Source organism: Haemaphysalis longicornis, unplaced genomic scaffold, assembly GCF_048455015.1.
Source record: "Haemaphysalis longicornis isolate Haplotype H1 unplaced genomic scaffold, Haemaphysalis longicornis Haplotype H1 scaffold_6, whole genome shotgun sequence".
Classification (NCBI taxonomy): Eukaryota; Metazoa; Arthropoda; class Arachnida; order Ixodida; family Ixodidae; genus Haemaphysalis; species Haemaphysalis longicornis.
The window spans coordinates 54,724,164-54,737,299 of NW_027526407.1; the positions used below are offsets into that span (position 1 = coordinate 54,724,164).

Sequence of the window (13,136 nt, forward strand, 5' to 3'; positions counted from 1 at the left end):
GGGCCGCCCGATGTCGATTATCGGCGGGCCCGGGCCGGACCCGGGCTCAGTGCCTTGGGCACGGGCTCAATGCCGCGGGCCCGGGCCGGGGTCGGGCTCGACGCCACGGGCCCGGGCCGGGCTCGGGCTTGAATTCATAGGCCCGGCCGTTAATAGTTCCAACGTGAAGTGTAGAAAAGAGCATAAAATTGAATATTCTAAGTATACTTTTACGCGCTTCTTGGTGTTAGTTGTACACATTAATTGTTTTAAAAACGTGTTTTGCTAGGGCTGATAGTCACTATACTGTAACTTTAATGACATTTCATGTACTGCATCAAGATTTTATATTTTGGTGTATAACATATCAAAGATACGGTTACAAGGAATGTCCTATAGGGGAAGGAATTAATTAAGCCACCCTGGAGCTGTGCACCCATGTCTATGTACGTGCACGTGTGTTTTGGATGTCGAACCAATCTAAATGCGGCTGCCGTGGCTGGAAATCAAACTCGCGTGCTAGAGAAGCGCCACCGCTTAACAACCACTCCAGGGAAAATATTTCAACGCACGCACATACTCGTGGATTCAAATGGAGAGCAAGAAATTTCATTCAACTTGTGACCGAAACGACCACATGAAGTTGCCAAGAGTCTGGTCATCAAAGGTGATGGTGTCTCTCGTGTAAGAATACGAGCTATTATTGCGCCCATCAGTCATGAACTGCAATGTGTCGTGAACTGTGAGCTAAACTACGTGCATGTACTTTTCAACCCTTTTTTTGCGTTACAATTCAGGGCGTGCTTGTACAGACTAGATGCTCCGTCTGATTTCCCGCTACGAAGACACTCGACCAAATATATCATAAACTAATTTTCTTCAACGTCTAAAACCAGGCCTGGTCACACACATGCGGGCCCTCCGTAGGCTAGAAAAAAAAAAAGACCGTGCCCGGACTGGGCGTGGGCTTGAGACGACGGGCCCGGGCCGGGCCTGGGATTGAGACGACGGGCCCGGGCCGGGCCTGGGCTTGAGATGATGGGCCCGGGCCGGGCCCGGGCTAGGCTCACTTATGAATGCCCGGGCCCGGGCCGGCCCGGGCTCGGTGTTACGGGCCTGGGTCGGGCTTCACAGAGCGGGCTTGGGCCTTAAAATCAGGCCCGTGCAGTGCTCTAAGGTGCCTTCAAAAACCCGCCATTGTGTCACGCGAGAGGTCACGTGACAGTGCATTGCATCACGGAGAAAAGAATGCATTTGCAGCATTTTTAGTCGGTTATCATTATTTACACAATTCTAACTCGTGCCATAGTGGCCCCATAGAGTTTCTCACTTAGCTGAGTAACACCCATGGGTGGCCCGCCTCAGAGGATGTCCACAGAGAATCAGTGCTGTTTCGTTTGCTACGATTTCAGCCGACGCGATTTCCGTGCGTTTCATCCGAAGCTGTTACCCTGTTACCTTGGCTGGTACGCACTTACATGTCCTTCAGAACATAACGCGGTGTTCATGCATCTCAATATCGAGGAGGCTGACTAGATTTGATGTATGAGAACCACGTAATAAGTACATATTTGAGAGAAGTATGCGAAACCGAAACCGAAACTGTTTTAGTCTGTTTGCCATGTTGTCCCGCTTTTGCGAGCGAGTTGTCCCTGCTCTAGACTTCTCTGGTGTTCTTGTTTTTGTTCCGCTTCGGCCCGAAACAGATTTAAATTTAAACCAGCTGGCCCTACTTTCCACTGTTGCCGCCGTGTTTTGTTTCAACGCTTTTCCTCCGGGCTGCGCATTTGTTCGGCAGTGGAAAGTTTAAACGCCAAATTCTGTCGTTTCAAACTACTGCGGCATTTCAGTCACGTGTCGTTACGTCGGCTGCATGTTACGCTTCTCTGTGCGCGCAAAGGGGCGACTCGAAAGCGCGAGAATAGCGTACGATTAGTTCGACCCCTGCCGCCTTCTCCAAAGCAGCGTCGCTTACACCGCGGTCGTAGTCGTTACCACCACTGATCAAGCCAATCGCAAGCGAGGCGGACGGCGGGTAAGTTACGTAACGAGGCGTCATGCGAACGTTCACGCCCACCTCAATCGCGTCTGCCTTATCGCACGGTTTTCCAGTTCCTCCAGCAACAACGCGCTGAGGACCCCGCGCTCGGCCGATATCGGAAGGCTTCGATAACGGCTTAAGGGGGCTTATCGGAGTATGCATCCATGCTGTGTTTTCGTTCTTTGAGCCACCGGCCCGAGTCTGCCGCCGAGCTGCACACTACGCAGCGGCGAAGCGGATCTCATCTTCCGTATTGCATTTTCCACGTTTCAGTCAGCGCGCGAGTTGTCAACGCGATCACCGCTTACGGGGGGACGGATTGAGGTTCTCTCTACGAGCAACTCGCCTGACTGTGCGTCATTCTAGGTGGTGATAACGTGTTTCTTTGTTTTAATTGCGCGCGTGATACGGTGGTTGGTCTGCACAGCGCACGTGCGCCCGATGAAGACGTGCGCGGATCGGTGGACCACCTGTTGAGTGATGCCAGCTTTGGTGTTCTCTTCTTCTTTCTCGTGTGAATGACCCGAATTCAGTGGCATGTCCGACGACGAGTGCCATGGACCAAATGGCCGGACAGAAAGCCAGCCGGGAGCTGAAACAGGCGTGGCAGCGGTTCGTCGCAGCGCCGAGCCGAAACCGAGAGGTAACGCTCCCTAATTGCATTTGCTATTCCGATCACTGTCTCGCCTGAACGGCGCTGCACTGCTTCGTAGACGTCAAGGCGCTGCATATATCTACACTTCCGATAGACTGAGCAGGATGTTGATCTGAAAGCCGTGATCCACTGATGAAAACTTCCTGGCGGACGAAATTAAAGATAGCGTTTAGTCACGGTTTGTTTACATGTATCCATTTCAACTGTAGAAGCAAGCGGAAGCGCTGAAAGCGGCCTGACAATGCCTTGATTTTGTTTCCACCTCCGATTCCTAAGCTTTGCGAGCACACTAAGTTTGAAATCGCTCGGTCGGCCTCTTACGCCGTCGAAGTGTCGATTCAGAGCAAGTGTAACGTTTATGAGTTCTTCCCAATACGTGACATCGCTACAGAAAAAAGTATGAATGATGTGATATTTTCTTTTTCCCAGATCCACGCTAATTCCTGAAAATGCTGTGCTTATTGATGGTGTATTCTGGGAACATTGCAAGGTCAATTCCCTTCTTCGTAACAGCTAGCAGTATTCGTAGTTTTGTAAAGGTAGTGTCGTCTGCATAAAGTCAGCATTGAGTTTATACCGACGACAATACATCTTGCGCATAAGGTTTGGCTTCACCGAACAATATCTACAGTTTTGCATCAGCTGTATCAGAGTGAGGATGTGATTGTTTGTAATACATGTGTAACTTGCAGTCATTTTATTATACCGTGTTTTCATGCATATTATAGAGATAGTAACGAAGTACGTATTAAGGCACCGGGAATATGCATAGCAAGCTGTTCGAAAAAAAACTCGAAACGAGTTTCTTTTTCTTTTGAAATACTTCATTATGTGTTCTGTTGTGTGCTAAAAGTCCCTTTACATTTATTTAGTGCAACATATTGCTGCCTGTCAATGTATGTTTCTAGCAGTCTCACAAAGGAACTACTTGCGCAGTGTGCGTGATAATTTTGATTGTCATAGCTGCTTTAATTGTCGTAGCCATTATGAACAAGCCTAAAACATTGTTATACTCGCATAGCAGGCAAATACTTTCATACTTCACTTGTCTAAAAGTTTTCTTCTTTTCGCAAAACTTCATCGCACGTACACAAGGCATGCTAACAAATATTTTGGCACACTGGAAAGTATCGGACATGGCGTTGCGTTTTGTCCTTTATTTTCCCTAGAATTTTTCCGCTGTGCGTAGAACATGATTTCAAGGGGAGGGCGAGGTGATTTGTAAAATTTCAATGACAGGTGACATTTCCTCGCGACACACGATTGTCTCGTGTGAAAATGGGGTACGTGGTTTTGGACTCCATGAGACAACGATGACACCTTTGTCCAACTTTATTGTCTATCCATCTGTCACTTCTGAATGCTGTGTTGTCATTGTACTGCAGCTGACTCTGACTGCTTGTTCTTTTCGCTTATACCCGTGCCACACATACACGAAAAATGACATTAGGTGCTTAATGCCTTAAGTTTTAGTGCCTTTAGTTTGTTGTTACATGCAAAGGTCTAATGACATTCACTCTAATGTCATGTTTGCTTTAAGGAGTTCCACACAACTCATTCGCCTTCAGAAATGCCTTAAATCTGTATACTGTCAAAGGGGTGAGCACCGAATGAAATCAAGGAAACTATCATCACCAGAGTGTTGATGCAAAAACGTAGCTGAACTTCGAAATAAGACGATTTTTTGTGCCCTCGTGGTGGCGAAGTTCTGAAGAAGACGAAGTTCACTAAAACAGTGGCAAAAGTCAAAACATCGTGTTACTCATCGTTTTGAATATTTCGGATTTGGCTATCGCTTGCAGGCGGCGGCAGCTGCTGAAGCCACTTCTGGAAACGGCTCACACCATTTTTTAGAAAACACTATTTCTCATAACGTTTTCTTTCACAAAAAACATTTTTAACCCTTGTGAGACTTTTTCTCTATGTTAAAGACTTCTAAAATATGAGTGCATTTCTCTTTTTGGTCATTATCACCATCATGCCTAACACATTTAATGCCTTTGCGTTTTCATGTGTAGCACGGCCTGCCCAAATACAGTAGAACCCTGTTGATACGTTCTCGGTTTATACGATTTCCCATTTAGTAAGATCTCAATGGTGAACACTAAAAATTCCCCGTAGTATGTTTTACTAGATGGTACGTTTCTCCCTCACGTTTTTTTTTTTAGACGTATCAGTGAGGTACTACTGCAACACTGTTGGGTGTCTTAAAGCCTTAAACACTTAATGTCATTTTTCGTGTACGTGTGGCAGAGGTTTTAGTAAGGAGTGGGTGATGATGGTGATGATTGGAAGTCATCAAAACGCATTGAAGTGAAGGGCAAATACGTTTTCTATTGTGGAGTGGCTTATGGAGAAAAATAATTTTTACAAAACAAGGCGTTAGTTTGCGGGGTTATGAAATTATAGATTTAGAAGTTACTGAACAAAAGAGACCACTAAAAGCAAAGCGAGCCAGTTGAATTTCTTAACGTAAGGTGTGTGGCATGATGGCAGTCTACACTAGGAACTGTGCATGACAAAAAATAAATTAAATAAAAGGCTCCCATCGTGGACTTCTGACTTAATTGTGCTTCAGTTCGAAGCCACTCTACTAATTTTGTTGGCGTCTAATCGTAATGGCAATCAAAAAGAGTGATGAATGCAGTCTGTACTAGGTATATTTGATTAGCAATCGCTGCCTCTTTTTGGTTATGTGATTCACAACGGAGGTATGGAAGGCCTCCTGATAGAGCAGTATGAAAGAATTCAGCCGCGCTATCAGCTCAGGTGACTAGTACAATTGACTGGTTGTTATCATCGGATGTAGGCCTGCAGACAGATGTGCGACTGGGTGGCTTCGAAACGCAGAGGCTTTATTTAACTAACCCTGTTGGAATTTCTTTCTCTCATTGAGTTTCTGCTCTGCGTCTAATTGTTGACCTGTGTGTGATGCTTACTCGCGAAAATTGTACAAGAAAAATCAAGTACCTTATGATGGCAATCATCAAAGCTGTGCATGTCAGGCAAACACTGTACTTCATACCTGCATTCTAGTACTTGATATTGGTTCTTTGGTAGCTGCATTTTAGGGAAGGAAAAATGTAGGTGAAGGACTTTTTTTTTTTTGAGGCTAGAAACATTACTAGGGAGCTGTTATAGGAATTTTGAGTGCGCTTGTGTTCTCATCACTTGACCACCATTGCATGGCCATACGGCTTGATTTGACAGTTTTTTTCGATGCTCTGTGGGTGGAGCAGCGTTATGTTAACTGAAGGCTACTTCTTATTTAAGGGGGGACACTGGTCTTGAGGACTGAAAATGTGCCAATCAATTTTCTTAAATAATTTTATTTGCAATCTACAGGTCCCAAAGAATGTGCCTCCGAAATATCATAGCTGTATCATAAGTATTCACAAAGCTGTCGCCCTTTGAAGTCGCCTAAATGACCATTTTTGCCTTTGTTTGCAAACTTTGTGCCCTGTTTTCTCAGAACCAATTTTTTCCCCACATGGTCAGCAGTCGGGTACAATATCTTGGGATGTACTGGTTCGATTTGCATCATTTTTCCTGCATTCAAAAGCGTGTGAACCGAAAATAAAATCACAAAAGTATAGAATTTCTTTTTTCTGGCACAAGATCGTATGCAGTTATTTTTACAAAAACGTGCAATTGATGACCTGGCATTTATGAAGTTTACAGCGTTTGCAGAAACAAGGCTAAAATTATTGCTGGGGTATAGTTGCACTCCCTGGTCCTTCTAGAGCACAAAGGAATAAAAGCTACCTGAGTATTTCATGTGTAGGTAATGAAAAAAATTGCCCGAAACGGAGTGGCATGACATGTTGCACAACTCTAAACTTACACCCCATAGACAAAAACTGACTGCATATTTGTGCTCAGGATGTTAAAATACACTCAATGTGTAAGTCTCAAGCGCATGGGTTAAAAAATAACAAAAATGTCCTCAAGACCCCTTAACGCCAGCAACCTGTTACTGTTTCTGTCTGTCAGGCTTTGTCTTGCACTGTGCATCTTACACGGTATCTGTTTTCTCAGGAGTTCGATGAAATGGTTTTTGCTTTGAAAGCAATTGGGCACCGTGACCCACAGTTATGCAAGATCAGTATATGTTATGCAAGATCAGTATATGTATGTTTGAAAATTTTTATTGCTTGTTAATATTTTGTTCAACGTTCTGGCTCGAAAGAGTAGAGGCCCTTTTTAATGAAAGCGATTTATGATAAGCAGTTTATCAAACCAATATTTCAAGTACGAATGTGTTTTCACTTAATAATTTTAGTGTAGCCGTAGTTAGCCATCATTCAGAGTTATGTGCTTATCAAAAAGGCATCGTCTAGGGTATTTAATTTAGGTTGGCAGTTTTGTTCAATGAGTGTCACATCAAAACAAAAGTTTATTTAAGCCGATCAATTTAAAAATACCGTACCTTTAAATTCTGAGTTCAGTGTACAGGTGGCCAGTACTCAAAGCTAAGGTAAGACAGTTGGTAAGAATTGACTCCGAAAAAATTGTGGTTGGTTTCTCTGTCGTAGGAATCAGTAAAACACGAAAGTGAAATGTTGAGTGAAATCTGCAGCTGAGCATGATTTGCGGGTCAACGGCTGTCTTGTAGGTGTGGTTGGCGAGCGAGGTCCTGCTGGCGGTCGCTTCTGCAAAGGTTTATTGGCGTCATTTCCGTGACGGATATGACGTCAGTGAAATCTTGGTGTATCCCGGCATAAAACACTTTCGTGTTAAAATATAAAACCTGAAAACGAACAACCATAAGCATAACGTGCCCTTTAGTACTAAAGGTTGCTTCCCCGCAAGACGACCCTGAGTGCAGGGGTGCACCCTTTACAGGCCGCTTGCATCGTTGTACTGGCGTCATTTCCGTGACGGTTATGACGTCACTGAAATCTTTGTGTATCTTGGAATAAAACACTTTTGTGTTAAAAACTGCGCAAAAGGATGGAGGCAAGGACAAGCAACTTCAAATGGATACAGATAACTATGTTAATGCTAAAAAGCTGACAATTAAAAAAGTAGTTGCTTACAAATGAAATAAATATGCTGCCTGTGATATGCCATCGTTTAGCCTTTCGTAATTTGAAGAATGTGTTGCCACATTTTCGGTTCACAAACTTTTCTATATTTATGAAATCTGTGGTAGTGATTGTGTAATAACAATTTATAAAATCCAGGGCTGTCTTACGGTTTAAGTTTATTTTGTAGTATGAACGTTACGTTACAAGTCACATAAATGCATTTTTGCTCTTGTGCATCACTACTTCACAGGTGCAAAGCCGTTTGCTTGACGTCTTCCTGGTGAAGCTGATCGTTGAATACCAAAATGTGCCAAGCTCGACCCAACTCACGTGAGTTTCTCACATGTCCATCAGTTTGTGAGGTTATGAGCATTGTGGCGGGCCTCAAACTCCAAAAAAAGCAGTTTTTACAGCGCGTCATACCATTTCACGTTTACGCAAGATCTAGAACTTAATCCCATATCGTGCTGATATGGCCACATAGGTTGAGCAAACGAAGAGTTAATAAGTTTTGCTGCTTTGTCTGCAAGCTCACCATCAAGAAGGGAGTTACAATCAGCTATTTTTGGCTGGTCTTGTACAGGATGTAAAAGCAACATTGATATGCCACATTTTTACCCGCCGCGGTGGCTCAGTGGCTAAGGCGTTGCGCTGCTGAGCACAAGGTCGCGGGTTCGATTCCCGGCCGCGGCGGCCGCTTTTCTGATGGAGGCGAAAAGCAAAAACGCCCGTGTGTACGAGATTTCGGCGCACGATAAAGATCCCCAGGTGGTCAAAATTAATCTGGAGCCCTCCACTACGGCGCGCCTCATCGCCTGCGTTGCGTCGGCGTGTTAAACCCCACAATCAATCAATCGATATGCCGCATTTCAGCCGCTGCGTAATTAGTATATAGAAACCTTCGTTTCCGATGATGGTTGTTTCTATGGCGTTTGCTTTTACGAGAATGTACTGTAAATTTTCTTCGGGCTTTTCAGGTGGCGATATATGGAAAAATTTAAGGAGAGACACTGCTCCTAAAACAACTTCTAATTTTCAAGTAAATTTTGTGAAACTTCTCAGTCTTGCCGCTGCTTTTTTCCCACTGATTCCAAATATTCCATTATTTTTTGAGTCAGTCAATTACGTAGTTTGGGAGATAGTAAGAGATAATTAGCCTTTACTTGTCAAACAACAGACAAAACAGTGTTGGTCATAAAACTGTAATCTTGATATTTTCCAATACTATGAACCTTGGTGAACGCAATAGTTGAAGCAGTTTTTTGATGCGTCGCTTGGAACTAATTTTGCAGCTCGTTAAACTTCGGTGTTTGGAATTGGCTCTTAAAATGGTTCCTTGCTACTGGAGCCAACAAAGTTTAATGAGCTGTAAAATTAGTTCCAAGCAATGCATCAAAAAACTGCTTCGATTATTGCATTCACCAGGGTTCATAGTATGGGAAAATATAAAGATTACAGTATTATGACCAACACTGTTTTGTGTATTGTTTGACCAACAATGGCTGATTATCTCTAATTATCTTGGGAGCTAATTGACCGACTGAAAAAATACTGGCATATTTGAAATCAGTGGGAAAAAAGCAGCAAGGCTGACAGGTTTCACAAAGTTTACTTGAAAATTAGAAGAAGTTGTTTTAAAACCAGCGTCCACCCTTAAGTAAAAGAGGGAATTCAGAGTATGCAAACATTTACTCAATTTGGCTCTGTTAAAATTTGCACTGTCGTATTCCCTCTTTTGGCATAACAATATATTGAGTTTTCAGAAAGTGCCAAATTAATGCGTAAAGTTTGGTCATCTGAAAGTGCCTTGTAGAGCGCGCTTTCCATGCACATTGACACTGGTTCATATCAGTCTGCTTCTGTTAGATTGGAGCAGATTACAGTCTAACCTCATTATAATGAAGTAGTATCGGGACAGTAAATTAGTTCATTATATCCAATATTCGTTGTAACTGCTGAGGTAAAGAGGCTTTACTAAATAAGCTCGCGCAACAATCCTAGATAAAAAACTCCTTATTCTAGGCTTCGAACCCACTATAAACGAGGTAATCCTTATCTGTCTCCTTGTGGCATTTCAAACTAAACAGACCGGAACGTGAGAACGTGAAATTACAACAGAACGAAGTTCGTTCGGCAAAACAAGCCTGCGTTCTTATTTGCTTGACGGAGGATGTGGCCTTCGCCTGGTGGCTTTTCACAGTCTGAACGAAATGAAGTTTTTCACAGTGTCCACACAGCAAAGGGCCTTTCCTGCTTCTGCAGTTTTTCAAGCTACTAAAAAATAGTTGTTTTGTCTCACTTTTAAAAAATTTTGCTTTTATTATGCTAGCTGTCGAGTTTTGAGCCTCGCGGGAACCAAATATTTCTTCGTTATAGCCGGTATCGCGCGGCTCTCGAGGTTTTGGTTTCGTTATAAAAAGAATAGGCGTCATTTAAGTGAAGCGTGTCCAAACAAACTTCATATTTTGTTTGTTATAACCAATAATTCACTATATCAGTGTTTGCTATTACGAAGTTCGGCTGTAAGTGAGAAATACGGGGAGCATAAGAAAGGTAGAAAAAAAGGCCGCACAAAGCAATGTAACGCTATAATTTATTGATGGCTGCAGTATCAGCCAGGCAAGGAAACTGTAAACTAAGCTTGGTGATTTCCGGAAAGAAAAAAAAAAATCCAAACTCACATTAAATGGACTTGCATCGACACCATGTGTCTTTAAAAAATACGAGCATCTCTCCTGAGCGAGTTCTGCGTCTCAGCGAAATGAGCGTGACTTTCAACTGGGTTGGTTGCTGCTACTGCTGCAATTGAGTTCCGATATTTGAGCCAAGCAGCAAAGTGAGCTGTTGCCATAAGCAGTGTTCGATGCGTGTTATGCTGTAGTTAGGAAAATAGAAGTGTCAGTATCCACTTGCGGGCTCTGAAAGGTTACATGGGAGCCGGTAACATACTGTCGGTTATGGGAGGAGGGTAATGACCTTCGCTTCTCCTTCCTGGTAGGTTCGTTATGATGATTAGGACATTGCATTGTGGCTTGCGTACGTTTAGTCTTTTTGTCAAAGTTTTCTAGGCTATGGGCCACAGTAAATATCAAAGCAAGAGCTTTAGAGGGAAGTATGACTTAACCACTTTATGAGATTGAGAAAGAAAGGTACTCCTGCCAGCCTTGTCATAGAACATTACAGTCTAGCATCAGAGGCAAGCTTTTATGCTGAATTTCTTGTGATGTACTAACATGGCCCAGAAACTTTTGGCAAAGACTGTAAGTATGGGGAAATTTCAGCCCGCTGTCAAGTTGTGCATGCCCTCTGCAGGGAGTGGGTGGGAGCAGGCAACGTGCTGGCCCACCAACTCATGCTCGAGGTTCACGAGGCCTGCAGCGGTGACGACCCCGCCCCCTGCCGGGAGTTCCTGCTGTCTGGTCGGGGGTGGAAGCTGCTCTGGGCTCTGGTTCGAATTGGGTCCCAGGTGAGACATCTGACGCTCCTCCTCCTCCTCCTAATCATCATCATCATCATCATAATTGTCGTCAGCATCGTCATCATCATCATCATAATCATTGTCACAATCATTATCACCATCACCATGCCACCACAACATCATTGCCATCACCACCACCCCAGCACCATAATCATCATATTCATCACCATCATTATCACTACCACCACCATGACAATCATCATAATAATAATCAGCAGAAGTCTGTCTGTGCCCCACTGCGCCAATGCGTTGGACTGTGTGGAGGGACTAGTGCCGATAAAATGGCCATGCCAGTGCTATCAGATCACACCAATTGATGATTTGATGTTTAGCAAATGATGGCATCACTTCTGTCAACTGGAAGGGGTGTTGCTCCCAGTTGCGAGGTCACGCCCACTACTGGTGATGTCACAATATGTGACGTCATTGTAGTGTGGTGCCGTGAATCAGCAATTCGTGGCAAACTACGGAGTCCCGTTGCTAAACATAGTATAGAGTAGCAGGAAAGACCTTGAGACTCAAGTTCTCCACGTTGCCTGATCAACAACACACAGCTTTGCTGGCCGTTCATGTCTTGGGTCGCAAGAATGTCGGCTGTTCTTTTGGTTGCGTTGTTGTCGGCTGCCAGTTTGATTGGTCCGGGGCATAGTGAGAGTGCGTGTAAGTGTGTGGGGAATGAATCAGTGAGCCGTTCAGGAACGGTAGAGATCGAGGATCACTTGGAGGCATAATAATTGCAGGAAAAAAAAAATGTTCACGCGAAACTAAACGCACCTAATTTGGGTCCTTCGTAAGCTTTTTTAATAGGTGTAAGTATAAACGGGCAAGGGGATTTGAGATTTTTGCATTGGCATGTGCGCCTTTGTCCTAAGTGGTTTGACAGTTCTTATGCATGTCAAAGGGCAGGGTAAGGTTCGAGGTCTGACTATTTCTACTCGATGCTCTTGCAACTGCGTGTGCATGTAGCTGCTTCTTGTCTGCATGTAAGCCTAGTTCAACGCTCAAGTATTCCACAAAGGGCGGCGTCGTAGTGATGCTTACCGTATTTATTCAAATATAAGGTGAGGTTTTTTTCCAAAATCCGTAGTCTCAAAGTCATACCCCGTGTTATATTCAAAGCTCAGTGTGTGTGTGTGTGTGTATGTGTGTGTATATATATATTATAGGGATTTAGCTACCCTGGTTGGGTACATTTGCTAAAAAACCCCCAATGATTATACAATCACACTATCGGCCTTCAGGCACTTGATAGGCGTGGCTGCAGGTCCTTGGGAAAGGCCTTCGTCCTGTAGTGGATATAACCAGGTTTAAGATAAAGATATATAGATATGGCGATTTTTTTGAATCTCAAAACTGCACCCTCGCCTTATAATCGTGACCACCTTATAATCGAATAAATACGGTACATACCTGCCTTGCTCAGAAAGATGCAGAAGATTGCCAACTTTTGTTTTTATGACTGGGAATCCCGGAAACCACTGCGAGCTTTCAATGCGACACACTGAGCTAAGTAAACAAAAGCACCGCCAGAAAGCTGCACCGGCATGGAGTGGAGTGAGATCGGATTACAATTTGATTCACAGCTGGGCCGTATAAAAGCCTGAAGGAGGCAGTTTTCTCTCGCATGCCAGAAAACGCTGTACCGCATTTTCGCGCGTATAACCCGCACCAAAAATGCGAAAATTTCAGTGGCAAAGTATGGGTGTGGATAATATGCGGGGTTTTTCTTTTAGTGCAGCTTCACAGCAATGCCTATTGGTATGCCGGGCAGCTCCTACGCAGTAGCACTGACTAAGCTTTCCATTGCAGCGATTGCGCAAAACATACAAGGACAAGGAAAAAAAAAATCAAGGATGAGTGCACTCTACGAACTGAATTTTATTAGTGAATTGTGACTTTCGCCTTGCAGTTAGTGTATTCTACTTGCTAAATATACGCTTTTTCTGTCCACAC

General features: G+C 43.9%; 1 protein-coding gene across 5 annotated transcripts in view; it reads left to right on the plus strand.

The window, feature by feature from the left end:
* Positions 1 to 1,678: 1,678 nt before the first annotated feature.
* The window catches only part of Mv (lysosomal-trafficking regulator mauve), a 118,690-nt gene continuing 107,232 nt past the window's right edge, over positions 1,679 to 13,136 (plus strand). For 2 of the 5 annotated variants that reach the window (XM_077674383.1, XM_077674382.1), the window contains exons 1-3: positions 2,056 to 2,663; positions 7,956 to 8,035; positions 11,018 to 11,171. In XM_077674383.1, the coding sequence (XP_077530509.1) occupies positions 2,577 to 2,663; positions 7,956 to 8,035; positions 11,018 to 11,171 (321 nt within the window). In that variant the 5' untranslated portion in view covers positions 2,056 to 2,576. Of the gene's footprint in view, positions 2,015 to 2,055; positions 2,664 to 7,955; positions 8,036 to 11,017; positions 11,172 to 13,136 lie in introns of those variants that run through there. The other 3 variants (XM_077674380.1, XM_077674381.1, XM_077674384.1) reach the window with 3 other exon arrangements.